A 26,280-nucleotide genomic window follows, 5' to 3' on the forward strand; every position below is an offset into this window, starting at 1 on the left:
CAAAACAAAACAAACAAACAAACAAAACCTCCAGTCAAAGTTTCCAGTGGCATGGTGTTCCTTGGTTCTAGGGAAGTTGTTGGAATGCTTAATTGTGCCCCCCACCCCCATTATAATTTATCTTATTGCCAATTTGACTGGTGTCCATTTTCAGTTCTCAGGCGTTCATCCTCTCGCACTTCAGTTATTGTAATAAATGACCGAGTTCTATCCTGCGTGGAGTTGGTAGCTGAAGAGCAGAGGCTGCAGTGCTCACAGGCTGTTGTAAGCAGCTTCTGTACATCCTTCTGACTTCATTCCTGTGGTTTAATCTGGCACGCAGGAGAGATGAAGGACTGCAGGGTATGGCGGTGGAGGAGAGGCCACGGAGCCAGGGCTCCTTTCTAGGGAATCCTATTTGCACCTGAGGTCCCAGAGCAGCAGGTACTCCTCAGAACAGTGCAGGCACCCCACCTAGAGGGCCCACACTCACATGCCTTTCAGAGAGACTGTAAGCTTCCTGTAACTGTAATTACATGGAAAAAAAGTCTTCAAAGGTTGAATTCTATAATATACACAGATAAACCGCCACATGCCGCAGGGCATGTTTTCTCTCTGCATTATGACCTCTGCAAGGAAAATATTGATGAGTTGAGCTCCCACTCAGCGCAGTCGTCCTACCAAATCTGAATTCAGCAGTTCTCACAGATGTGTTGCAGAATTAGATACTTAACATTCTTGGCTGTTAATTAATTTTACCCTAATTCTAATGTATTCAGAGAAACCTTTGTTCCGAAAGAAATTTTAAAAATTGCCATGTCCAAGTATTATGCATTTAATGCCCTAATTTTTTTTTTTAGTATGTGTGTAGGTTTCAGTTGTATAGAGGCTGTGTATTATAGAATCATTTAGGCGATGATCTAAGGTCATCAAATCCAACTGTTAACTTAGTGCAGCCAAGCCTACCATGGGGCACTAAACCATATCCCAAAGCACCACATCTACACGTCTTCTAAATACCGCCAGGGATGGTGACACAACTGCTTCCCTGGGCAGCCCGTTCCAGTGCCTCACAACCTGGTCAGTGAAGAAATTTTTCCAAATGCCCTACCTAAACCTCCCCCACTGCAACTTGAAGCCATTTCCTCTTGTCCTGTTGCTTTGGAGACCAACCCCTGCCACACTACAACCTCCTCTGAGGTAGCTGTTTGTAGAGTGCAGTAAGGTCTTTCCTGAGCCTCTTCTCCAGGCTGAACAACCCCAGTTCCCTCAGCTGCTCCTTATAAGACTTGTTCTCCAGACCCCTCACCAGCTTCATTGCCCTTCTCTAGACTTGCTTGAGCACCTCCATGTCCTTCTTGTAGCGAGGGGCCCAAAACTGAACACAGCACTTGAGGTGCGGCCTCACCAGAGCAGAGCACAGGGGGACGATCACCTCCCTAGCCCTGCTGGCTGCACTATCCCTCAAGTTGGGATGCTGTTGGCCTTTGTAGCCACCTGGGCACACTGCTGGCCCATATTCATCGGGCTATTGACCAACACCCCCAGCTCCCTGTCCACCAGGCAGCTTTCCAGCCACTCCTCCCCGTGCCCCTCGTGCAGGACCTGACACTTGGCCTTGTTGAATCCCATACAGCTGGCCTCAGCCCATCGATCCTGCTGTCCAGAGCCCTCCTACCCTGCAGCAGATCACCACTCACATCTAATTTGGGATTATAATTATATGCTGCACTTGAGGCAAAGCACCGTAAGTTAGAGAAATGACAATTATTTGTAGAGTTCAGCTTGCTGTGTGTATTTCCACGTTACTAATCGAGGCCATGTTGCTATGTGCACATTTCTAGCCAGCTGAGGAGTTACAGGGTACAGTTGTAACTGTAACGGTCCCAGATAAAAAAACACATTCAGTAATTCTCTTTTACCTAGCCACTCTGTGAGCGTAAAATCCAGCCACTAGTATCCTGGCGTCACTTGCAGAACACCAGAAGTGCCATCTAAAGATCATAATTTTTACAGCTTGTGCTGTTTTCTTGATTGTTTGTTTGTTTTGTTTTACAACCAAAGCTCTTGCGCCTTGCTGCAACAGCTGCAGCTTGGCCAACTCTTTTATTCCTGGGAAGATTCAGTGCTTCTAACATCACACGACTAAAGAAATGCATTTCACTAAGCAGCCTTCCAAGCAGGTTTGTGGTGCAAATGATGCAGTAGCATCACCACCACTTCTTTGCTGGCACCTTCCACCAGTGTGTCACCTCAGCAGGTGGACCCCTGCAAAAGCAGCCCTGATGGTGGTGCACAAAGCCCTTGGGTTGCCCTGGCAGCTTTCCATCACATACATTACACAGCAGCGTCACCCCAGGGGATTTGTACAGTTTTCCAACAGGGCAACAGCTGCCCTCGCTCCACCTGAGAGCATCTCTGAAGCTGAGGTCTGTGTTGTGTGGAGGAGGTTTTTCTGCCCTGCATTGTTTAAGAATAAAAGGGAGATTTTATCTAAGTTAAGATTTTTCAGCAGGTGTCAGGGTGTGTTCCATATGCTTTCCAGGTGTTTTCCATGGCTTGGGGAAAGCCCAAATGTGTACTAAAAACATATTTAACTTTCTCATAATGGAGGCTAGGAATGATCACAGCCTTTGAAGACCTGCCCTGGTTTCTGAGAAAGCTTTTAAAGGCACTGTCGGTGGCTTTAGTGCATGAAATGCAACAACCCTCAGCTGTCGGTAACCAAACAGACCTGGTAGGAAAGCTCCTTGGGCTTGTCAAACTTCAGTGAAATGAAACCCTTGTTGTACCATCTCTGCTTCTTACGCAATCTGCAGAGGGAACCGAGCACAGCCTTCCCTCCGTCACACACCTTGTGCTGTGGGTATGGATCGAGAGGCACTGCAGCTTATGGGACACGCTGGGGAACGCAGCGGGCAGACGAAGGCACTCAGCAGAGCTCAGAAGGCAGCAGCCTCTGCCTGTTCCCTTGGCTCCTACTTTGGCCACCTCCTTTGTCACCATTCCTCAGGCTTGCTGTTAATGCTCTCCCCTCCAGCTCTTCGATAATGAACACAAAAACCCTAACAAGGTTGCTTTCATCTCACCCAGGTGAAGAGCCTTCACACAGCTTTATCTCAGAGCTACTTGCCATCACAGCCCAGGCTTCCTACCTCTGAACTGGTCCCAGCCTCGTGCACTCGATGCAGCCCACCAGCCACGGAGCCACGCTCTGAGCACAGCCTGCAGCGCCTGCCCAGCCACGCTGAGGTCAGATCCCACCTCAGGGCTCCCAAACTGTAAGTCCCAACCTGTGCACAGCAGCTGAAGCACAACACACGATGTTTGGTGTGCTCCTGATGTGGTCACAGAGTAGTGGGGCTGGGGCGGTGGGAACGAAGCAGGCTGAGCTCTGCAACATTTCACAGGGACGGTTTGTTCTTCAGCAGCATGACACGTGCGTACAGGTGCAAAGTGTGAGAGGTCTGAGGGCAGAGCTTGGCAAAGATCCTTGCTTAGAGGAGAGAAATTGAGCTGAGCACACTGTCAGCCCCACATCCCTCGTTGCCCAAGAGCAGCTGCCTGTCAGACTGGCACAAGCACTTGCTTGTCCATGCTTGCCTTCTCCTAGCAGGGAAAATAATGTTAGTAGAACAGAGACATCAGGACTCCTACCACCACGTTTGCTAAACGGATCTACTGAAATATAAAACTTTTTTTTTCAGGCCACATCCTACCTACCTGCTTCACCCATCTGTTTCTCTTTATGTGTTTTATTCCCTCTGGTACATCGTCTGCATGCTCCTTGTGGCACGGACCGTCTCTGTCCTTGGGGGGTCTAGACCTCAGCAGGGGCTTCAAGGCATTAAATGAACAGAATAAATTCTGAGTAATACGATAAGCTCCTGAAGAAGAGGCCAAAGCCGCAGCAGCCTCGTGCAGAGGAGCTGGAGGAGAGCAGCAGGAGCTCTCAGCTCCGAGCCAGTTCTGGCACAGATCTCTCATGTGCAAGTGGGGAGCTTTTTGCCTTGTTTCCCCTGGCTGGGAAACAAAAACTGAAATATCCATTTTTAGACACCTAAGTTGTGCTTGGGCTGTAAGGGTTAGCAGTCCTAAAGTCGCTCCTTGAGGATAACCAAGTAACCACGTAAAGCCTAAAGGTGTGCCTTTAAAAATGAGGTGGTTTATTTTTAGTTGTACTGGAGTCAATGGAAAAAAAATTCAAATCCTGTCTCAAATCTGGGAAAAGTAAGCGCTGAATGTCAGAACACCATTTCCTTCCAGAAGATTACCAATGGTTTATTATTCCACGTGTATATTTAGAATATTCCGCTTACGTAGCTGCTTTAATATCCACCACATTAAATCAGTTCTGATAGCTGACTGATCACCTGCATAAGCAAGTTGCAAGCTCCTCCACCTGGCCCATCACACGAAGTACTTCTTGGAGCATCATTTCAGCAGGTGTGGGTGAACACGAGATTCCTCTGCACAATCCCCCTGATAACAGGCACACAGACGCCACGCTCCGCATCCTGCGTGGAGACCACGTGGCCCAAAACATCAGCAAACCAAACAGTGCTTGTAGAGCACTCAGTAATGTTCCTGCAGGTTGGCAAGTAAAAACATGTTGTTTTTTAAAAAGTGTTTCCTGTTTCTTTGGTGCTGTCCCAGCTCTTGTGCTGGGAGCCGTACAGTTGGAAATCGTCCTGGTAACTGCTGAGTTCACCTTTGCCTAAAGGACTGAAATGGTTTAATGGCAGAAATAGTGAGAGATCAAGAAGAGAACAAGGACAGGAGTTTCTCAGAGGTACCAGAGATCTCTCTCTTCTATACTAAATGACCCTGGATTGAAGAGTACATTAAACCAACTTAAAAAAAAAAAATAATGGAAAAAGAATGGAAAAATGGCACAAACACACCACTACCTGTTCTTCCTCTTTTCTTCTATAGGTCAGCTATATGAATACACTTCATTCTCCTGTTCCTTTGATTCTGGCCTAACTGAGCATGCTGGTTTGCATCCTCACTAGCTAACGGTGTGACCTTTCTTTGAGGATTTGTAGGAGGGCTCAGAAATGTGCTAGGTGTGGAAGCTTGCGATCGACAAGAAAAACCTGCGTCGTAGCTTAACTCTCCAAGCAGCGTGGAAAAAATGTTAAGAACTTGAGGGGGTTTCTATTTTGCAAACAAGAGGAAGTTCATTTCCTCTGTTAGCTCACCAGAGCATTATGTGCAAAAACACGCCTGGAGCTCTCGAAATACCTTCACTTATTTCTGAAGCTACCAAATGTATTTATAGAGCCATCTGAGAAACACTGATTTTTCCCTTACAGAATACTACAGAGCTTTTCTGAATTGTTTCATGAACCAAACTTCTTAAAAACGCCCAGACCTACAGAAGTTGTGAACTAGAATCAAGTCTTGGGCCTTTTTTTTTTGGGGGGGGAGAGGGCAGGGGAGAGAATTGTAGTATTTGAGGGGTATTTTCAGGACAAACTGCCATATTAATGCATAACTAGGTGACTCCACATGCCAACTTTACTATGTTAATAAATCCAGCGATCAGCAAATGAGCCTAATACACTACATGTGCCTGTAAGAATCCACAACTACTTATGTCTCATCTGAAGGCAAGCACAGGTTAGAAAAGAAATGAGAGCAAATTCGTAAATGAAACACGATAAATGTTCAGGCTTAGAACAGGTGGAGCAAAAATGAGGTGAAAACTGAGAAACACGATGTCCTGGTCAGCAGGTGAATGCCTAAAAGGATGAGAAGCAGTCACTTGTTGTACGTGCCACCACTCTGGTTCATAACAGCCGAGAGCTCGTTCGCTCTCTGTCTAGGCATCCTGGCAATTAACCAGATCAGCAATGTTAAACAACTCCTATAAAAATAAAGAAGGATTTGGGTATGTTTTAGCCAAGATGCTTTACCAAACTGCTACCATTCCTTCCATGGGATGGGGTGGGATGGGATGCCTCTGTGCTCCTGTTACAATCCTTTATTGCCTCCATACCTTCTATTACTTGCAATAGTTAGGACTTAACAAATTCAGCCTAACTAAGAATTATCTCCAGCAATCATTTAATCTTCTTGTTGCTCTAATGACATACACAAGTAGAAGGCTATCTGAGATCTTTATGACTACCTTGGTTTGGTATCTAGAGGTATTCCTCTATCCCATGCATCGCTGTATGCTGTCACTTGGCGAAACAGAATTGTTTTATGAAGCGCTCCTTTCTTTCTAATAAAGGACAGGTTGCCTAGAACTGGCCTCAGCTAGGCTTTGATTCAGGGTGTCAAGCACAAACACCATCCCGGCTGATCCAAGACATTGTTGTCCCTCCGGGTATTGTCTCTGCAGTGCTGGCAGAATGACAAATGTAATTGTTCCCCATTTAGTTTTGTCAAAATGGCCTGATGTGGAAACCTACAACTGCTTGGCAGCCAAGCGCTCATTTGGTAGCATAATTTTTAAATTTGCGTGTTCAGGTATAGTCGGTATGTGTTTTTTGAGGAAGTGTAGCATAGCCAATGCTACTCTGTGTTCCTGCTGCAAATCTACAGCTACACAAAGTTGTGAAAAAATAATAACAACAAATAAAATACCGTACTTCATGGCAAGGGACACCCCGCCTACTTCTCCCGATCCCTCACATACCAGTCCTAAACTGACACAGTTAACCAAGGTCACTGGCACAGTGAAGTCCTGAGGCTTCTTTCTTCAAACGGATCCCAAAAATGCTGCACCTGCATTCTCTAGATGCCCAAGTAAAATAATTTAGAACCAGTATTTGAGATCTCTATGTACAAATAAGAGTTTCCACCATCAAAGCAAGTCAGACTCAATTTGTTTCAAGTCATGGTTCCCAGCTCACACACGGACTGCTGTCCTCCCCAGCACTCCGCTGCGTGCTGCAGGCTCTGAGATGCTGAGATACCAAAGAAATATCTTACGTTGCTGCCAGATGGAAACCCGGGGATTATTTCAGAGGCACATGCAGCTGAGCAGCCACTGACACCGCAACAGAACCAGAGTTTGGGCACAGAGTCCAGACTTTGTCGCCCCTTACTCTGATAGGATAAGCAGGGAAAAAAACAGTACAGGATGAAATAATTTTTCCCTAAAGCAAGAGACATGAAATTGTGAATGCAAACTTTGCAACATCCTGCAAAGAATAATTTGTGGCAGGAATAATTACAATTTAAGGTAGTGTAACAAACAGTTTACTGATTTATGCTTTCACTCCTTACATATCCGCAAGAATGGTATCAAACAAAAACTCAGACCAACCATGCTAATTTCTAGGCATAGCTCCCCATCACTGGAGAAGTCCCAGTAAAGCTGAGTTACCGTCACTTCCAGCTTTCTTACCTGTGTGCGTGCGCCCTTTGGTTTTAATCCGGGTCCAAAGTAGTGGATGGTGGCATGATTTGTGTTCCACTGGGTACTGAGAGTCCCTGGATTAAAAACATCCAGGAAAGTGAAGTCTGCATTTGTGCTTCAGCTTCATTGTGAATGTACTTTCTGCCATCAATAACAGCAGGTTTGGGATGCAAGGGTCCTTTGGTGATCTGCTGAAATTGCGTATTTTTCTTTTAAACTTTTATTAAATATTTAACCTTCCCAAGCGATCGTTTTAAATTAGTGCAGGGAACTCTCTTGAATCCCTCCTCGCATTTCCCATTGCCAGTTCTGATTTCCTGTGGCAACAGCTGCTCAAGCACCACCTTTATGGGATTTTCAGCAGCATCAAATCTTTATTCAGAACATGAGAGGGTGAGACTGAAATTGATACTGAATTGAAAATAGAATGTGTTCCCATAAAAATACTGGTGTCGAAATTGCAGCAAGAGTATATAGGATCAAAGTGAAGAGTAATATTTTCTGTCACTCACTTTCCAGAACGGTAGAAATACTTTCAAAATACAGATTGCAAAGGATCTAAAGGCGTGAAGATGTATGACTTGACGAAATGCGTTTGCTGAAATTGGAGAAGGACAGACCATGATGACAGCAGCAACTGAAGTTAACCCTGCTCCGCTCCTGTCACCCCACCATTCACTTGCAGGTTAGTAAACTGGTAGGGAAAACTAGAAGTTACCAAAGATCTTCACAAGATTGAGTTATGTGCAAGTAATTCTGATAAGGAACCAAGAAATGGAGCACAGTACAACGATGCCTGGTGCAGGCTGCCCTGAGGAGCTGTGGCTGCCCCATCCCTGGCAGTGCCCAAGGCCAGGCTGGATGGGGCTGGGGGCAGCCTGGGCTGGCAGGAGGGGTCCCTGCCCATGGCAGGGGCTGGGATTTGATGGGCTGTGAGGTCCCTGCCAACCCAAACCAGCCTGGGATTCTCTGTAACAGACAGTCGCAAACTCACAGACCAAACTGCCACCTCTGTCACGTCCCCGCTCGCTCTTTCCTTCTCCTTTTCCTTGCCCTGTGAAATACGACAGCGGCAGCAGAGGCTGAGAGTGCACCCAGCCCTGGGAGCAGCTTCTGCCTCTCTTGCACGCTTCACTGGCAAATTGCTCATCCCAGGGACAAACAGGAACTGGCTTTTATGCTTGAAGGGTGTTTATGTTGTGCATAATTCAGTGAAGGCCCTATCCTGCTTCCACCGAGCTGTTACGCTTACTTCAAAGGCAGAGGGTCCCGTGGTGGAGCAGGGGCTGGCATGGACCAGCCTGCCTTTGCTGTGCCTCTCTCCCACTCCAGAGAGGCAGTCACCAAACCACACCTCACTGCTTCCCCCCAGAACACACCAAGGAGCCAAACAGGAGATGATTTTCATGGAATGAGGTGAAGTCGTTCCAAATTAATGACAAACACAGACGAGCTTTCTGAGGGGCACCAGAAGTGTCAATTCTTTCACGAGCATAAAAGCTCTGCTAAATAACTACAAATAACCACATCCCTACCAAACCCCGGCACACATGGGCTGGGAGTAGATGGGCTGTGAGGTCTCTGCCAACCATTCTGTGATTCTCTGGTTCTGGGAAGTTTACATACAGAAGACAAGGGCTGGCATGCCAGTGTTGGGTTTTACCTGCAGAGGACAGTAGAATAAACAGAGAGGAGAATTAGGAACATACTGGATGTGAGTAAATCTGTTTTCTTTCACGTGTTCACTAAATAACATTCTCCTGCTGCTCAGAAATATTGTACCATGGGTTTGCTATCACCTCTGAATAAAGACAGACACTTTTCTTCACTCAGATAATTTATCTGGATTTTTAATTTTCATTTACTGGAAAAAATCTGATACTGCTTCCGGAATGAAAGCTTCCCCCGGGGTTAAGCAATTAATACAATGCCAATTTCTGAATGCCTGCTACTTGCAGTTTCAATTACAAAGGTCAAATCTGTTTCTGAACAATACTGAAGCCAACTCACAGACATCAAAACTGACCTAAGAGTTGAAGTGCACTCAGACATGTTAACCTGCCTCACTTAAAGGCTGTTATTTATGATTCCATATTCTGCTTTGTGCTCTAAGAAAGTTTCAGTTCACACAAGCACAGAGCACTCATTAGTTGTTAGTGGATACTAACCTGAAATTAAGTCAACACAAAAGAAAACTAAGAGGAATCAAATGTTTTCAGGGGCACCACATGCCCAAGGCTCCTGCCAGCTGCTGTGCTTTTGCAGGATTTTGAGATAAACACACACGTTTTTCCCATCCCACCGTTTGCAGAAGTCACGTTCGTAAAAGGGTGAACTTATCAGGGAAGGCATGGCTTAACTGCAATGGTATGGATTTGTTGGATCAATTTAATATAGAAATTAACTACTGCGATGGGTATGGATTTGTTATGGATCAAATTAATATAGAAATTAATTAACAGATAGAGGCTGAAAACTTCAAACATGCCAGTCCCACAACTCCCATCTCTGCTGCTCTCACTGAGATACCGCTGACAGCGCACACAAATGATCTCAGACACTTCAAAGAAAGCAGAGGCACCCAAAGCTCCCTCTCTGCATTTCTGCAACACACACACAACTTTATTCAAGAAAAAGACCTTACTCCATGGAACGTGTTGAGATACCAGGAAAAGGGTCGGTAAACACAAAAACCAAGCTGTACATTGCACCTGCAATGAAACAGGTCTCAGAACATTCCTTTAGCTCCCCACTGCCAGCTGCTGGTACCGACTCACGTCCACATCTGGCCATTGAGGTAAATTCAGAGGGGTCTGAATCTTTTGGCCCACTCTGTTACAAAACCAATAGGTCCACAGGAACAGGCAATAACCTGTGACCCGAGACACCAGAAAGGGCACATGGTGCAGGTACATCATAGCCATTAACACTGCCCAAGTTATCTTAAAATAGCATGAACTAATTTGGGAAGCAACAAACTCTGGTGATCTTTCTTGTATAAGGATGTTGGTGTAACTTAAATTTAACACAAATTAAAAAAAAAAAATTCAGAGAGATGTGACTTCTGAATTGAAGCCACACATTTAAATAACCAGCAGGAAGAAAAGCAAAGTGAATCACATCTTAATTACCACCAGGCAGACCCAGAACAACGATGGATGCACAGCTGTGGCTGGAGGGCATTAGCAGCTTGCAAAACACACCAAGTGGAAACTTGGTACTTCTGTGTGACGGGGATTCATTTCCAGAGATCATTAAGGCATCTTCGGCACAGCCGTGACCGTACACTGGAGGTATTTTCTGTACTTCAGAAACTGTTTTTGAACTCCAAGCTAATCCTCCAAGCCTGAGGCTCATAACTTGTGGAAGAATCACCTGTCCAGGCTCACGTGAACAACCCTCTCCCTTCTTTTGCCAGCTGTTCTGTAACATCACAATCCTTAAATACTCTTCTGCTGCTTCCAGTTGTGGCTCCCGTATGTTCAATTCAGTGTAATTACCACCCGAAATCTGACTGCAGCAGCACTCAGAAAGCTGAAGGTAATTGTGTGTGCAGAGCCAGATGCACAGATCACAGGCTGCCAGGGGAGCAGAATAAGCAGAAAAACTCAGCCCTTTCAGAACAAGGCAATTTTTACACCACTTAATGGCTCTTTGATGGAACACTGAAACAAAGCAGTCAGAGATATCATTGAGAGAAATGCATAAACTCTGCAAAGAGAGCTATTTCTTAAAGGACAGGCACTGACTCCTAAAAGGTTTTGTTAAAGCTCCCCCATGTCAGTCTGTTGCTCAGGAACAATTCTCAGAAGGCAGTGTTCGGTTTGGGTTTTACTATTCCCACCCAGCACATGACACTAGCTGGTTTCAAATGCAGGACAGGGGATTTTAAGCACAACTGGTGTAATTATGCCCATCTTCAACTCTCTGAACATCTCCTGTCTTCCAGGTGCACTTGTCTACCAGATGCACTTACCAAGACAGAACAAAGCTGCTGGGGAGATCCTCAGGTGTTTTCATGCAGGAAACATGCCCTAAATAATGCCAGTTTAACACTTCTCATACACTTGAAAGAATTAGCTGTATGGAATAGCACATTCCTGTTTAGCTTAATACATTTGTACCTTTGCTATGAAAAACATGGCTCTGTCAAGTGCTGCTTTATGAGCCTGCTACAAACCAGTAACACGACAATGCAAGAACAGTACTTATTTTCTGTTTCATCAAGAAGTAATTCCCTCCAGCATTCAGAAGTGACATAAAATCTTTTAATATGTTGAGCAATTTCATTAAGTTCTCTGTAAAGGAAGAAAAACACAGCTTGAGATACAAAAGCTTTTAAAACATGCCAGGGAATTTCACCGGGAAAGTAACAAATTATGCAAGCCACAGGCCTATATTACACATTAAATATGTTGGCTGAGACATTAAACAACCATAAAAAAATCTTTTTATATAAAATGATTTAAGATCTATTGTTCAAGAACTAAAGAGCAAACATTTACTCTTTTCAGATTAATATTAGGAACTTTAAAAAAAAAAAAAAAGGCATTCATCTGATGATGGATGTACATTCCCAAGCAGAATTCAGCATCGTGGTTCTTTCCACAGAGCACCTCCGAATAAAGCAACGGCCACGTATTGCCCAGGAGACTAAACAAACGGAAGAACTCCACGGAGCAGGCTCCTATTTTCAGAATTTCACTTTTTCCTGCTCTTGAGGGAACTGTTGTGAACCCTGACTCTCTTCTGCACAGAGGAAGCGATCTTCAGAGTCTCTTTCTTTGCGAGGGACTTTTCCACAGCTCCGGGCCTCCAGAGCAGCAGCTGAGCATCCTCCCCGCCCGTCAGCAGTGACTCATCTGCCAGGTTCCAGCAGAAAGAGCGAACGGTGGCCGAGTGTCCTCCACCGAGGGTGCCCACCAGGCTCAGCCCATCAGCACCGCAGCTCAGTAGGTGAATTTTTCCTGTTGATGTTCCTCCAATAAGAAAGAGTCTGTCTGCCTTTTCGTGGTACGCACCACCCACCAGGTAATTCAAGCTGTCGTTCTCAATACAGACTGTGTCTCTGGCATCCTGAATGCGCAGCAGAGTTATGGGCTCTTCAGTATCTAACTGAGCAAGGTCCCACCAACAAAATCCCTCGTCGTGTGTCATGCAGTAGATCTGCTCGTAACCCTTCCCGGACCAGCCAATAAAACTTATTGATGAATCCGAATTGCAGGTTGATATCAAAGCATCGTCTTCATTGTCCTTGTCGATGTCAAACACATTAACCAAGCCATCGGTTGACCCGGAAACTACCCAACTGGGTTTGACAGGATGAAAACAGATTTTGGTGACATCATCATTGTGACTTTCAGAATAGACTCCCAAGGGTTCCCTAGTCGTGCCGGCACAGTCCGTGTTGCCTCTTGCATCCCAAAACACCAGAAACGTATCCTTTTCAACCTTTTCTGTTCCAGCACAAATTATGAGATCATTGCAATTGATATCAAAACTGATAAAGACGTTGGAAGGATAGCCACTAAATATCTGCACGGCCTTCTGAGCTGCTAAACGAATATCCCAACATTTTATTGTGCCATCGCTGCACGCAGAGAACACCAGGCTGTCACACGTGTGCGCAAACCTGACTCCATTAAGCATCCCAGGACGGCTACTGTACTCCCGCAGGAAGTTTAATGTTTCCCTGTTATACAGCCTAATGGACTGGTTGGAACACGAAACTGCCACGCAGCGACTGCTCTCGGATGGGGCAGAGCGGGAAACATCGATGTCCAGTAAGTAGGCGGGCTCCTCCCTCAGCACCGAACGCTTCGCTATGCGCAGCCGGGCGAGCTGCTCCTCGATCTTCTCGAGTGCAGACATCTCAAACACTGTTCCTGGCGTTGTCAGAAATCTGCAATAAATAAAACCCAAGTTTTAATTACAAAATTCTGATATATGAGCTTTTTATATATATATATATATACTCACATGTTTCTATCTATCTATCTATCTATCTATATATATATGAAAAAGTTTCTTGCAAAGAGATAATGAATGAAATCAAATCTGATTATCCTGACATTCTGCGTACAACTTCATTTACAGAAACAGAAAACCAGCCAGGGTTTCCCAAGTAAAGGAGCTCAGTCTCTCCTGACTGTAAGCACTACATCATACAATCCCCTTCAAAGATTACACAGTCTGTTTGTGAATGCTGTAGGAGTCATTTAGCTACATTTGCTTTATTGTTTTTCTGAAGTAAGTGGCAAAGCGATGTTCCACAAGTGGAAAGGCAAAGGTATCATCAGCACCTGAAGAACAATTCTGTCTGGTAGCAGGCACAGCCCACAGACAGCTCCAACAGGACAACTGCAGAGACTTCCTGGGTTAACTTCTCCACTGAGAGCCGCACAACGCATAAGCAGAGAACAAGACAAAATTAAGAACTACAGCCTGAAATGGCCAGATGAGGTAAATTGTACAAGTGCTCAGGTGCCCAATGACGCACACCAACGCCAGTAAGCGTACCATGGGCCACCTACACGGGCAGCAGGGTAACACCACAATTCGCAGGAGCTGAGTGCCTTTGGCATTTGCATCAAACCTCCTAAGAGCCCACACTCATCTTGAGACTCCTAAAGAAAACACATACCCTCTTTTTTTTTTAGTGCAACTGGATATGAAAAATCTTCCCTTCAGAGGCAGTTCTTCATCTGAAATTACTGAATTCTCAAAACAGACAGTATTTTGGTGATATACAGAAGTATAAAATTTTCCAAAGCAAAAGCAACATTCAAACATATTCTCTCAGCCCTCACAAAGAATTAGGAGTCCTTGGGAAAATAAAAGTTCTCCTTCCTGCAGCACAAAGGAAAACTCAATTCTGTAATTGCGGGGAAGGCTTCCATCAATTCAGAGTCAGAAAAAGTCCTCAAACGTTTCAATTGACATGCAGGATTTACCACTACAAACAGAAGGTGTTTTCAAACCCCGTGTTCTGAACCCCATCACAGTTCACAAACTTTGACCATTTTTCAACAAAAAGACGTGGCTGGGGTATGGAAAGGAAGCATAACCATCCACATGGATGATTCCTGTCCAAATTACAGGGTCAATTAGACTACTCTTTTGCGTTAAAAAAAAAGGAATCAGTAAGTTCGGGGGGTCAACTCTGATGTTCTCAGTTGTACAGGTATTTCAGCTAACGTAAATATGGATAAAGCAGTATCCAAAAAATCTCCTTATTGCCTTAAGAACCAGGCCAGTGCCCAGCACATGTACAGATGGATTCTTTTTGAGAACATCCAGTTAGAAACCAAAGAGAACTCAGGCAGGCCAGAATGCGGGAAGAGATCCTCAAACTTTTCCAGCTGTCCTATCAATTTTTCCTCCTAATTCTTCAGGCTGGATTTTTAGGGATAGAATGAGCAAGTTGTCACGGATTCCTTGGTTTTGGCAAATCATTTTAATGCTCCAAGAGAGACCAGCAACAAAGGAAAAGTTGCCATGACAAAACTGCTTTCTGCGTTTGTTTTGTTTTTATTTAACCCTGTTGTTCATAGTTTCAAGGTTCTGCTTTCCCCGCTCCTGTTAGGCGCCCACAGATATTCACCACACCGTGTGACAAATGAGCAAATTCTTATAAAACAGCTTAAGTAGGCACACTCATAAAAGCTTAATTCCCAAGTCACAAATAATGTGCTGAGGCTATTCAACTGGGTAATATCCCGACAGCGAGGTCCCAGGTTAATCTCCTACATCAAAGCCGCCTTTCAGAGCACATCTACAAGTAATTTTTGCCATAAAATGCAGACATCCTGTGGAAACTCCTTTCCCCTCCAAGAAGAATTTCAACATGTTTTCTGGCATTAGCTCGTGTACAACCTACCCACGGAGCCTACTTCTTACCCACTTTTCCGGGTCTGTCCTCAAATGGAACAAGCTTTTAGCAGAACCAAAAGCAGGCAGCTGCTGTCAAACGCCACGTGCTCAGCGGGATGCAAGGCTAAGGCCCAATTTTATCTGGATTTGTTGAACTTCATTTCTGAAAAATCGCCACGTAGCACTGTAACAGTGTTTTTGTCAGGCTAAATAAGGTAACTCGAAAAATCATAACACGATGTCAAGAGACAGAATTGCAAGAAAGTTACAAAATTATTAAAATTCCATGTAAATTAATTGAAATTTTAAACATCTAGAATATTTTATGATTAACAATATTATTAATAATGACAGCTTTTACTTAATCTGAAGAATCAAATCAGTCTGAAGAATCACAACAGCAGCTTCCAATAAAATGCAGTTTCAAGCACGTGCTTGAACATGGAGAAAGGAGTTTTGTTTTTTGTTTTTTTTATAAGCCAGCTATCCTGCACTGCCACACTTACAGAAAATTTGGGGTGCAGTCTGTAAATTTTGTTAGAAAAAGGTATTTTTCCAGACCGACCCAAGCTTCAAGCTCAAAATATTGAGACCTGTTTTTTTTATACTCAGAAGGCCAAGTAAGCTCAGACACATTCCTGACAAACGCTGTCCATTTGGGAAGAAAGCTGCAGTGGTTCAGTATTACCGGCTGTGATAGAGGAAGATTACTCAGGGAGCAGCTTCTGCAACTCTCGTGTCAGGGCTTTGACGTCAGAGGAGGGTGAGGGAATTCTGCAGGTTCTCGGAAGTTGTGAAAGGCCAGACTGCAGAACCATGTTTCATCCAGATTTAATAATACTCGCTGGGAAATAAAATTAGCCCAAGATAGCTCCTCAGCTTTCACTCCCAAATGACGCAGGTACAGCTAGGTTAAAGTACCAGCAAACACTTCATGTTTTCCAGATAGATGTGCAATTTATATATCATCAGGAGGCTGGAGGGTACAGTTCTCAATCCTATTTCCACTGCAACAACTAAGAAGCCGTAATAGCGCATTGATGGCAGCCAGGTTTTTGCTAAAAACTCAGTAAAATGTCTGCCTGAGCAAGAAAGTCTTCAGACTATTATGAAATTGTGATTGAAGGTTATATAAACAACTCATGCTCAAACTTCAGGGTGTAGCTGCCAGCCCTTCCTCTGCAGGAGGGGAAGTCGCTGTTGTATTTTGATGGGAAAGTTTAAATGGCAGGAATAGGATCTCCATTAAATTTATGAGACAAATAGGAAACAATGGTCTTCCAAACACAATAGGAGATAACGACGCGTTGGAGTGCTGCCACTTGCAGAGCACACACTGCTCCGCGCCGCAGAAGGGAAGCACAAGCACGGTGGTTTAGCCTCGTGCACTCCAACTTCGACAACCCAGGCACCTGGTTTGGGTCAGTCACCCAGCAGCCTCTTCACAGTGCGGCACGGTTTGGACACGGCACAACTGCCATCACAGGGATCAATTTGGGAAGCTGCAGGGCTCAGAGTCCGCACCGCTCCTGTCTCAGCAGAAAAGGCAGAGAGGCCTTTGGAAAAGAAGAGGTTTGGGCCGGTGCTGTGGGCATGAGGCAGTTGATTAAGTTCAGATTCCTCCTTTATTCCAACTCACAGAGGCCCACGATCTGGACCTACCGAGTACAGTCTTACCGCAGACAAAACGCAGCGCTGTCAACGTGCCAGGAAAAGCAATAAATACCACGTGCATTTACACAAGTACATGCACTGGCTGCAGCATCTGGCTATCACCAGTCACCTGCTCCCAAAACCAACACCCACCGCCACCCACAGTGGTGCCGCTCCTCATCCCGAACTGCTGCTGCATCCCTCACCTGCAGCCCGAACGAGGCAAAGCCACCCTTTAACTAAACCTCTCATTCTGTCTGAGCACGTAGTGCTGGGCTCTCTGTGTACCACTCCAAACATCGCAGTTTAAACTCAAGCCAACAGGCTCCTGAGTTCTTTATAACCCAGAAAGCTTTTGAAAAAATAAATCAGCAATTCATAGCAATTTTCCTTCTCCTTTTGGTTTTGCACATGAGATGCTGTGAAATTGCATAGGTCTCAATTCTGAAAGGGAACATTAGCTCAACGGCATATAGGAACATAAAATTACCTCTGAAAACCACCATGGGAAACGTGGAAGGAATGGAACTTTGCCTCAAAGATTGAGCCAATACACGAGAGTAACTTGTGAGAGAAGAGACGCGCGTAATAAAAATGAAAACAACCTGTAGGTTTGGCAATCTTCTCCGCAGAGGTCAAATACCAAAAATAGCAAGGGATTTGAACAGTAGATGAAATCTTGCACCGCTCTTTCCTACTATAAACAATGCTAAGAGGCCCTCCCTTTATTTTTATGATTATTGAAAGTTCAAGAACAAACGAGGATTAAACCTGAAGCCCCGGACAGCGGGAGCAATTCACGCAGGCGAGGCTACGTGTGCTTTGCGGGTTTGTTTTAAAATGCAAAGCACAGCGTCGGTGGAGGAGACGCATTAGCACGCTGCACTTCACTAATGCAAAACGTCTTCGGAGACCTCTCCTCGCTGGCACCACTTCACAGCAGAAGATGGATCAGCCAAACGATCTAAGCACTGAGGGGAAGCGCACAAACCCCATCAGGCATGCATAATTTCTGCAGGATACAAGCTCCCGGGGCTGATTTTGTTATTTTTACCAAAGCAGCAAGATAAGGTGTTTTTCCAGCGTTCCCATAAAGCCTTTGCTAAGGCAAAGAGAACAGCACTCAGCCCACCACGCAGGAAGGGACTAAGATGCACAAGAGGCTATGCTAAAGTGCAGAGACAAGACGTAAACTGCCAGAATTATTTCATCCTTTCAGATCAGCTACACATAGGTTCCAAATAAAGCACGGCAAGAAAAAAAAAAGATCATCAGTTTTGCATTTGTAGCATAGAGAAAAATATTACATCAAGGGAACAGAAAGTAGCAAAAAGATACAAATGACTGCCTAAGTCTATGAAAAGAACATGAAACAACTAAGTTAATGAACTTTCTGCATCCCATGAACTCAATTTCATCCTACCTTCCCTCCAGCACAGGCTTCAGGGCTACAATCCTGTTCAGGAATGGAATCTGTAGCTGGGACAGAGAACCAAGGACATAGCCTTAAACACCAGTACTGCTGAGAGCAAAAACATGAATCAGAATGAGCAGAGAGCAAAGGGAAAGGTCACAGGACCTCGCTGCTTTAGGCTTTAAGAATCAGCAACAAAAGAAAAGGAAACTGCAGTATTTGGGTACTCATCTTTGGAGGGCACAAACAGTTGTGGCATACAGGAACAAGGCCTCTTTTTCAATTATACCAGACATTCACAGAGAGAACAGCTTTTGGATTTGACTAAGCTTGATTTTAAAAGCAGAAATCAAAATCCACAGTTTGAATATCTCCACTGAAACAAAACTTTTGAGTAAGTTTGTTGGTGGAAGATTTTGCATTCACAATAGTAAGACCTATCCTGATTTCATATCCAACACTACAAAAATATGGGGGAGGCAGGTGAAGATTTTAAAAATTGAGGCATGCCCTCAGGTTCAAAGTACAATGCATCAGTATCTAAACTTCAGTGACTGAGAGCTTAATGATAAAAGTTCACGAACCAAAAGAAAATTTAAGTGTAGAATAACCCAATATCCACTGGATGCACAAAAAATGTGTAAATAAATAATTTAAGCCAGAAAATACTATACAAATTGTAAAAATGCTCGAATTATTCATTTTGGCTTCAAATTTACATTAGAATTATTAAAATCTGATGCCCAGACAACTTAGCTACTTACTCCAGAACAAGTGTCAACCCTTATTTCAAACGAATTTGAGGGTCTTGCATTTTTTATCTTCTCTGTTCTGCTCCCATGCTGGTGACACAGACCTGCTAACGGAGGGGCAGCGAAGTGAGAGCTCTGCCACCACTCGAGCAGCTGAATCTGATCACTGAGGGAGGTTTCTCAGAAGTGACCTCCCCAGGCAGAGGCTGTAACTGCATCCACACGTTGAGGTGGTCCAGCAAAAGGAGAAGGAGTAACGGGAGGATAGGAGACTCTCTCTTTTACTCTCTTGGCTACTCCTAGACCAAGCTGAGAGGTGCTGCAGCGGAAGCAATCCTATTTTGGGACAGCAGACCCAAACATGCCCAAGGAAAGGTTAAATGACAAACAGGGATACCGTTACCAGGGCATTTATCTTGTAAATGATATTTATTCTCCTTGCTTTATTTTTGGAGAATATTGCATTTACGAACTCCCTGCAAAGGCAGATCTAAATGTGAATCGCACACTCACAGCCTCAGGTGGATGCCATAAGACAGGCAAGAGCTGCCAGGAAAACTGTCCTAGTGCTGGGCCCTCGTCTTTGGACCAGAGCGAACACCCAAGGTAGGCTCATGCCCACAGCTCCTTCCTTCTCCCCCAGGCACAATCAGCACCCGAAGTGCCCTCTAGCCCAGCACGCAGACAGCACCAGTGGTGAAGCATCCACATCATCCTCTAAAGTAAGAGAAATTGCCCAGCAGGGAATCGCAGCTGGTTCTGTGCCGCTGACCCTTTCTCTAACAACCTCTGACCCAGGGAGGGACGTGGGGTGCCAGCTAGCACCGCGGGCAGACCGCAGGGCAGGCGATGTGCACCCAGCAGCTCCCGCAGCCTGCATGGTCCCAGCGCTGTGCTAACAGCAGCACTCGCAGCCCCCAGGCACGCCTGGCAGCTCCCAGCCTCACAGCACAGCACCTTCTGTCCCGGTGCCTGTCTGTAATGTCACCACGGCTCATCATCCAGCTGCTGCAAACCTCGAAGAGAATCCCAGTCTCAGCTTTCTGCATCTGTGCTTCTCTCAAAGCACAGTGACCGTAGAGAAGTCATTTCCTCTCTCCTGTGAGCACGTCCCACTGCAGACACCAAGCGACCTGACTTCTCGTGGCCACTAGCACAGGACAGGGGAGAGGGAACTCATCCCTCTGCACGGAGCCAGCAGCGCTGCTGCAAAGCATTTGTGCAGGGTGCCATGTGCTGCTGGGTGCAGCATCACATTTGTCTCCGCTCACACTTCCACAACACAACTGTTATCAGCTAAGAGAAGGCCCACAGCTTCCTCTGATCTATTTCTCACCTGCCTTCTCACTAACACAGTTTGCTTTTGGTAGAAGACACAGCAAGGTGTGTAATTTGGCACCGGAGCTACGCGCCAAGACAGCCATCTCACAGGGAAGGAAGGCAGGAACAATGCTATGTACCTGAGTGGAAGGCTGGATTTGGACAAGACTTTGGCCTTCAAACACTTTCCAGTCCCAATCCTAGAAGAGCAGCTTACTGAGGAGTTCCCAGCAAGCCACAACATTCACTCTTTACTTTCTTAATCAGTGAAATGAAGATGGTATTTGCCTACTTCATAATAGCCAGGTACAGAAGCCTTAGTAAGTGCAGCCAGCAGCAGACTTTCAAATAAAAGCCTTGTTCTGAATGTCTGTGCTACCAGACAAAAAGCAGAAGTCACAAGAATGCTGCGATGCACTCTCCAATTCCCCAGTTGAGAAGTTCTTCGATGCCCTTTCAAGTCTGGGATCACAGCACAGGACTCCAGGAGCGACAGCCTTCAGTGCCATTTTAAACCAAACAAAACCACCACACGAGCGGGCAACCCCAAAGATCCACCCTACAGGGAAAGGCGGAGAGAAAAAATTACTTGTGCTGCTGCATGAAGAATTCAGCGGCTCGGAAATAAGAGCATTTATTTCCCTTGAATTAGGTACTGCCACTTGCCTTGTGTGAGAAACTGGAAATGAGAAGAGCCTTCCCAGGGATTAGTAAATTCTGCTGAAATTCTTCCAAGGAATTTGTTTCTACACCACAGGAAGCCTGGGAAATTTCAGCCTAAATTTAGCAGCAACCAGAATAAAAGGATATAAAGAAACTTCGCTACAGCAGGAAAAATAGCTCTTGCTACCACACGTTGGTGCCAAAACACCTATAATAAGATAAAACGCTTTATTTACCAGGATATTTTAGAAGTTCTTTCACAACAGCAATTTAGCTTAAGTACACACATGCGTCAAAACACGAGGCTATTATCCTTTCAGGATACTTTTCTTAAAAAAAACAAGCTCAAATCATCTACTACAGCTCACACCTTCACTAAGGATGCTGCCGGTGAGCTGATCAGAAATATTCCCCTGCAGGTGCAGATGTGGCCACTACATTGTCACATGCAAGACAGTCTGCTACCACGCTGCCAGCACCGTTGTGCCTGGTTCTAGATGCATTGTGCAAGCAAACCGCAGAGACTAAGCAGGGGAAATGGCATCTCCTTGTTTTCCTCGTCTGCTTCCCCAGGAACGTGCAGCTCCCTCAGGCATCCTCCCCAGCCACGTCCCACAGCTTTCAGCTAATCCAGAACAGCACCACACCGAGGTGATTTGTCAGAGCCTCTCCAGTATCAAACAGGAGAAAGCGGAGATCTTTGCATGCCTGTGGCAGCTCACGGGCTATCAGTTTCCAAAACATGCCCTTTGTGCAGAGCCTGACAGCTGGCAGGCTCTGGTGAACCATTACCACGCTCTAGGTTCAATTTTCAATGCTTTGTAGCAGACAAAAGGAAAAAGAGGCCATCTAAGTGACAACAGCAGGATGGAAGAGGCTGAAATAGAAGGTCTTGGAGCTATGTTGACTATCCTATTGAAGAGAATTTACCTTCCCGTCTCCATATAAAAGATGCTGAAGCACCAAGTGCACTGGCAAATCCGAAAAGAAACTACATGCTTTTTACAACCAACGAAGGAAATTTTTACTTTCCAGAGATCCACAGAGACCTTTCCAACATCATCAGTGGAAAATGTTGTTCTAAAACAAGACAAGGACAAAAAGGCAAGTCAAAAGTTTTGTGCATTTTAATAACCCCGCTCTCAAGCCCTACTTGTTCTCAACGCTTTGGTCACTCCAAATTTTGCAGGGTCACGGCAGGCTGCCAGCAGGACTCATTGCTGAAGCCAATTTCTTGATAACTAAACTGTAATCAAGAGCAGAAGAGGACAGATTAGATGATCCAGGGAATGGACTGTTTGTTTTACAAGACGTAGCTGGGATACTTTGTCTTGTATAGTTTGGCAGAGACAGAGACTGAGAGGGCACACGATTACTATCTCCCCATACATCAAAGGAGTAAGTACTGGGTAGGGAGGGGAACTGCTGAAGAACAATACTGGCACAGCAATTTAAGACTATAAACTGACCATAAATAAAAATTAGAGCAGAAATTTTAATCAAGTTTAACCGTCAAGAGTTTCCAACTGAAACAGCGGGGGCAAAAAAGTCTGGCTGGCTTTATCTACTTCATAGCCTTGTCAGCCTGGCACCTACAACCGTCCCTGCACAAACAGGAAAGCTGACTGAAAGGCGAGCAGCTGCGAGATAAGCAGGCTCATCAGTTCTTTCTGGAGGACACCAAACCTCCTGCCAGCCAGCAACAGTTGCTCATGGGCAGTTCGGAAGCAGCACTGAACCCGCACCAAGAGGGCAGGCAGGCACACAGCCAGCACCCAACTCCCAGCTGGCAATGGGTTTCCCTCCACAAACCCTTGAAATTGTTGGGAGAGGAGCCCGAGGGCTTGAGCGTGCCCCCAAACAGCCACACGCAGCCAATCCCACAGAGCTGGGGCTCCCAACGCGTGCAGGATGTGTTATTTCGCACTCAGCCCGCTGGATGTCACCCATGACCAGCAGTCAGCCAGCTCCATCACTCAGTGCCCGCAGCTTGGCTCTGGACCATGCAGTTCACCGGAGAGCTCTTACTCTTCTTGTTACTTCTATGTGGTCCTCCACTCTTTTAACTACGATAATCTGATCATCTCCTTGACAGAGTGACATTAAAAAGAAATAAAAACTAAATTTGCAGTGTAAGACATAGGAAATAAGTCTGAAACAAGCAACAGGATTTGGTTCCCAACTTTTTTTTCCCGTTTAAAAACCAAAGAACCTCAAATCAGAACATTAATCAAAAAAATCACAGCTTTCATATATAGCTATGGAGCCTCAAAAACCCAAGAAGAACACCACCTCAAATTCAACTGCGCTGCGACTTTTCCCAAATCAGGCTGAGTTGCAGGCTGTTCACAAGTCTCATTTTGTGAAATTAATTCAGAGCTCTCGGTCTTCCAGACTTCACAGAATGCCCTGAGGTATAGGGAACACACATGGATCACAGTTACTCTCCTGCACAACTCTGATCCAGATCTGGTATTTCTAACAAACACACAAAGCAGCACACACTGAGTGACTTTTACATGCGTATTTGTTCTTTAAGCATCCCAGAAGCATGAAGTCCAGAAACACCCATCACTAAATTTTCTATTATGACAGGGGGAAGAACCATGCCTCTCTCAGTCTGAGAGGCTCATGCCTGGGTCCCACGAACACTCCTGAAGCAAAAATATTTGATAAACATACCAGTGTGGTAATATTTACCTGAGATAGTAAAGCACTTAAATGCATTTTTTCTTAAATCCATTTCCTCATTCATAATCAGGTCATTTACCTCCTTAAATTTACTGAGAACTAAACTGAACTAAAATAAGCTAAAATCAAATTCACTTACCTCAAGAAACCCCCCACAAATTGTTTGAAAAGCTTGAGTAAGTCAGGTCTGCTCGTAAAAGAGCAATGTTTGTATGTTTCTGAACAGGAATTCCTGCTCTCCCAGCCATCTGCTCGTCCCTTCTGATTGCACAAGGGAATAACAGCACTTAACTCCAGTTCTCAATCATTCCCTCAGCAACAAACGTAAGTACAAGCTTATTACTAAAAGATCCTCAAATTATTGAAAAATCTTCAGCATCTGAGCTTCCCATTCCAGGTACTGCCAGCGTAACCGCAGCTAGCAAGCCATCTGCCAATTTCATTTTACTGCTGGCTTGTCACTTCTGCTTACCAACCGGACAGCACTTTTACATCTTACTTTTAATGGGAAGCTAAGCAACAGGAAAGTTTTGCCTAGGAATAACAGGCATGAGGGAAAAAGAGATCATAACAGTTACGTCCAGCTGCAGAAAGAAGCAAGAGAAAAGTTGCTGATAACTCAAAAACAAAGATAAGATTCTGCTGAAAAAATGTCAGTAGTGGCTACAGTACTGACCATATGCACATTCCTCCATCCTAAAGCAAAATGGAAGTGCAAAAAGGAGATATTCAACATTTTCAAACTGAATCAGTGTTACACACAAACACAATATAGAAAAAAAAAAAAGTAATTTTAAAGCTTTTTGAATGAATTAGTTTAATTCAGTGTAAGAATTGAGTTTTTTAGTGCACCTCTGCTTTTTCACAGCTTCAGCTGCTTTATCAGGAAAAGGATTTCCGGAATTCCTTAGTTTTCATTCTGCAGTGGGTTCTCATTTACCAGAACAGCTGAAAAACTAGAGAATGAAAAAATAGTAAGCAAAGTGAAGTCTGACAAAGCAAGAAGTCACAAATTACAAATAATTACTCAAAATTACAAAACCAATATGGACTAATAGGTTTGAAAATATTTTCTTTCCTTCATCTGTTGCAACTTTTAGTCTGAAACTAAACATTAAGTTCACCTCAAAATGGAACATAAATTTATGTAAAGGCTGTAATGGATATAAGCTGCAGTACAGTTTGTCTTGCAAAGGTGATCAGACTAGATCATGCAATAGTCCTTCTGGACTTGAACATCTGGCATAATGAAATAAGCCAAATTTGTCAGATCCATGAGTTTTTAAGAAAATATTAATGTGAACTTGTCAAAATGGACAGCTGCATAGCTGTATTTGCTTCCTTCCACTACTTACAAAATATTTTGAATGTTGAAAAGGCTTGCATATCCCCTACGACCTAGAAAGGGCATAGAAAACACATTCTAAAGCTGGGATGTTCAGAATAGCCTAACAAAACTACTCAGTACTTGTCCAGCAATTTGAGCCAGTGTTATAGATTGGTTTATTTTTCCAGTGAGCTGTCTGCCCCCATTTTTTGTTTTGTTCTCACCAAAATATTTTTAGTCAAAATTCTCAGTAAAATATCAGCTAAGATAAAATAGAAGTATTTCAACCAAATTACTGACATTTGAACTAGAGATAAGATCTCAGTGTGAGGCATCCTTCGCTTCCAGTTTAAAGCTTTATCTAACAAAGCAACAATCTTCTACACACCATTTCATAATCTTCCCTCCTCCCATTTGATTTAGAAGCTAATACAACACTGGAGTTGGTCACATCCATGCATCACAGTTACCTTCGGACCTATTTAACCTGAAATGAAATGCTCTGAGTTTCTTCTGCAGACTGCACTGACAATGTTCACCTTTACGTGCTGAACGCAGCAACCCACCGGTCAGCAAAGTACCCTTCAGCCTGCGCTGAACCAGCAAGAACACTGCTTGGTTTGGAAGTGTGCAGGGCTGCAGCTCACCTGTGCCTTCCTGCAGCTTCAGGAGGAAAAGGGAAGGAAAAGGCGACAGGAGGAAATAAGCGAGGATAATACAGCAGCAATATTTGTGTAAGCTTGCATTAAAAGAAAAGAGACAGTGCAGCAACGTGAGAAGGGGAAGGAGTTAAGGGAGAAGTTCACAGCAGGTCAAGCTAAAATCTGAAGAGGCAAAGTCACATCTAAAGCTGAACTTCCTAACCCCACATGCCTACAGGCAATACACTTTTCCTGCCTGTCTTACGTCCTTCATTGTCCAGTTCATGCCTAAAATGCTTACAAGTCACAAAACACACCCATGTCCAAAACCAGGGCAGACCAAGTCTCAAATTCACAAGCCTCAACACTTTATGGCTGTGTGAAGCCCCCTAACAGAGCTGTCATCACACGGGAGATGCTGACCCACAGAGCTGTCTTTCATCCACCAGTTAAGATGAAGCCCTAGAAGCCTACACTGGCAACTTCCCATCAGCATGGCAGCAGTGATTTCCTTCAGCTTTGCTTTTTTCAGAAAAGCTCAGAAATCTCGTTGTTTGTACAGTTACAGTAAAAGCATGCCAAGGCTGCAGAGC

General features: G+C 44.6%; 1 protein-coding gene and 1 long non-coding RNA gene across 5 annotated transcripts in view; one reads left to right on the forward strand and one right to left on the reverse strand.

Moving 5' to 3' along the window:
• The window catches only part of LOC137856795 (uncharacterized), a 27,795-nt gene extending 15,696 nt beyond the window's left edge, over positions 1-12,099 (forward strand). The window contains exons 2-4 of one of the 3 annotated variants that reach the window (XR_011096802.1): positions 3,073-3,260; positions 7,874-8,039; positions 11,966-12,099. This is a non-coding gene — a long non-coding RNA (uncharacterized lncRNA). Of the gene's footprint in view, positions 1-3,072; positions 3,261-7,873; positions 8,040-10,491; positions 11,460-11,965 lie in introns of those variants that run through there. The other 2 variants (XR_011096800.1, XR_011096801.1) reach the window with 2 other exon arrangements.
• The window catches only part of WDR89 (WD repeat domain 89), a 19,889-nt gene continuing 5,209 nt past the window's right edge, over positions 11,601-26,280 (reverse strand). For both annotated transcript variants that reach the window (XM_068682514.1, XM_068682513.1), the window contains exon 2: positions 11,601-13,256. In XM_068682514.1, the coding sequence (XP_068538615.1) occupies positions 12,056-13,256 (1,201 nt within the window). In that variant the 3' untranslated portion in view covers positions 11,601-12,055. The remainder of the gene's footprint in view (positions 13,257-26,280) is intronic.

The sequence above is a fragment of the Anas acuta genome, chromosome 5 (assembly GCF_963932015.1).
Source record: "Anas acuta chromosome 5, bAnaAcu1.1, whole genome shotgun sequence".
Taxonomy (NCBI): domain Eukaryota; kingdom Metazoa; phylum Chordata; class Aves; order Anseriformes; family Anatidae; genus Anas; species Anas acuta.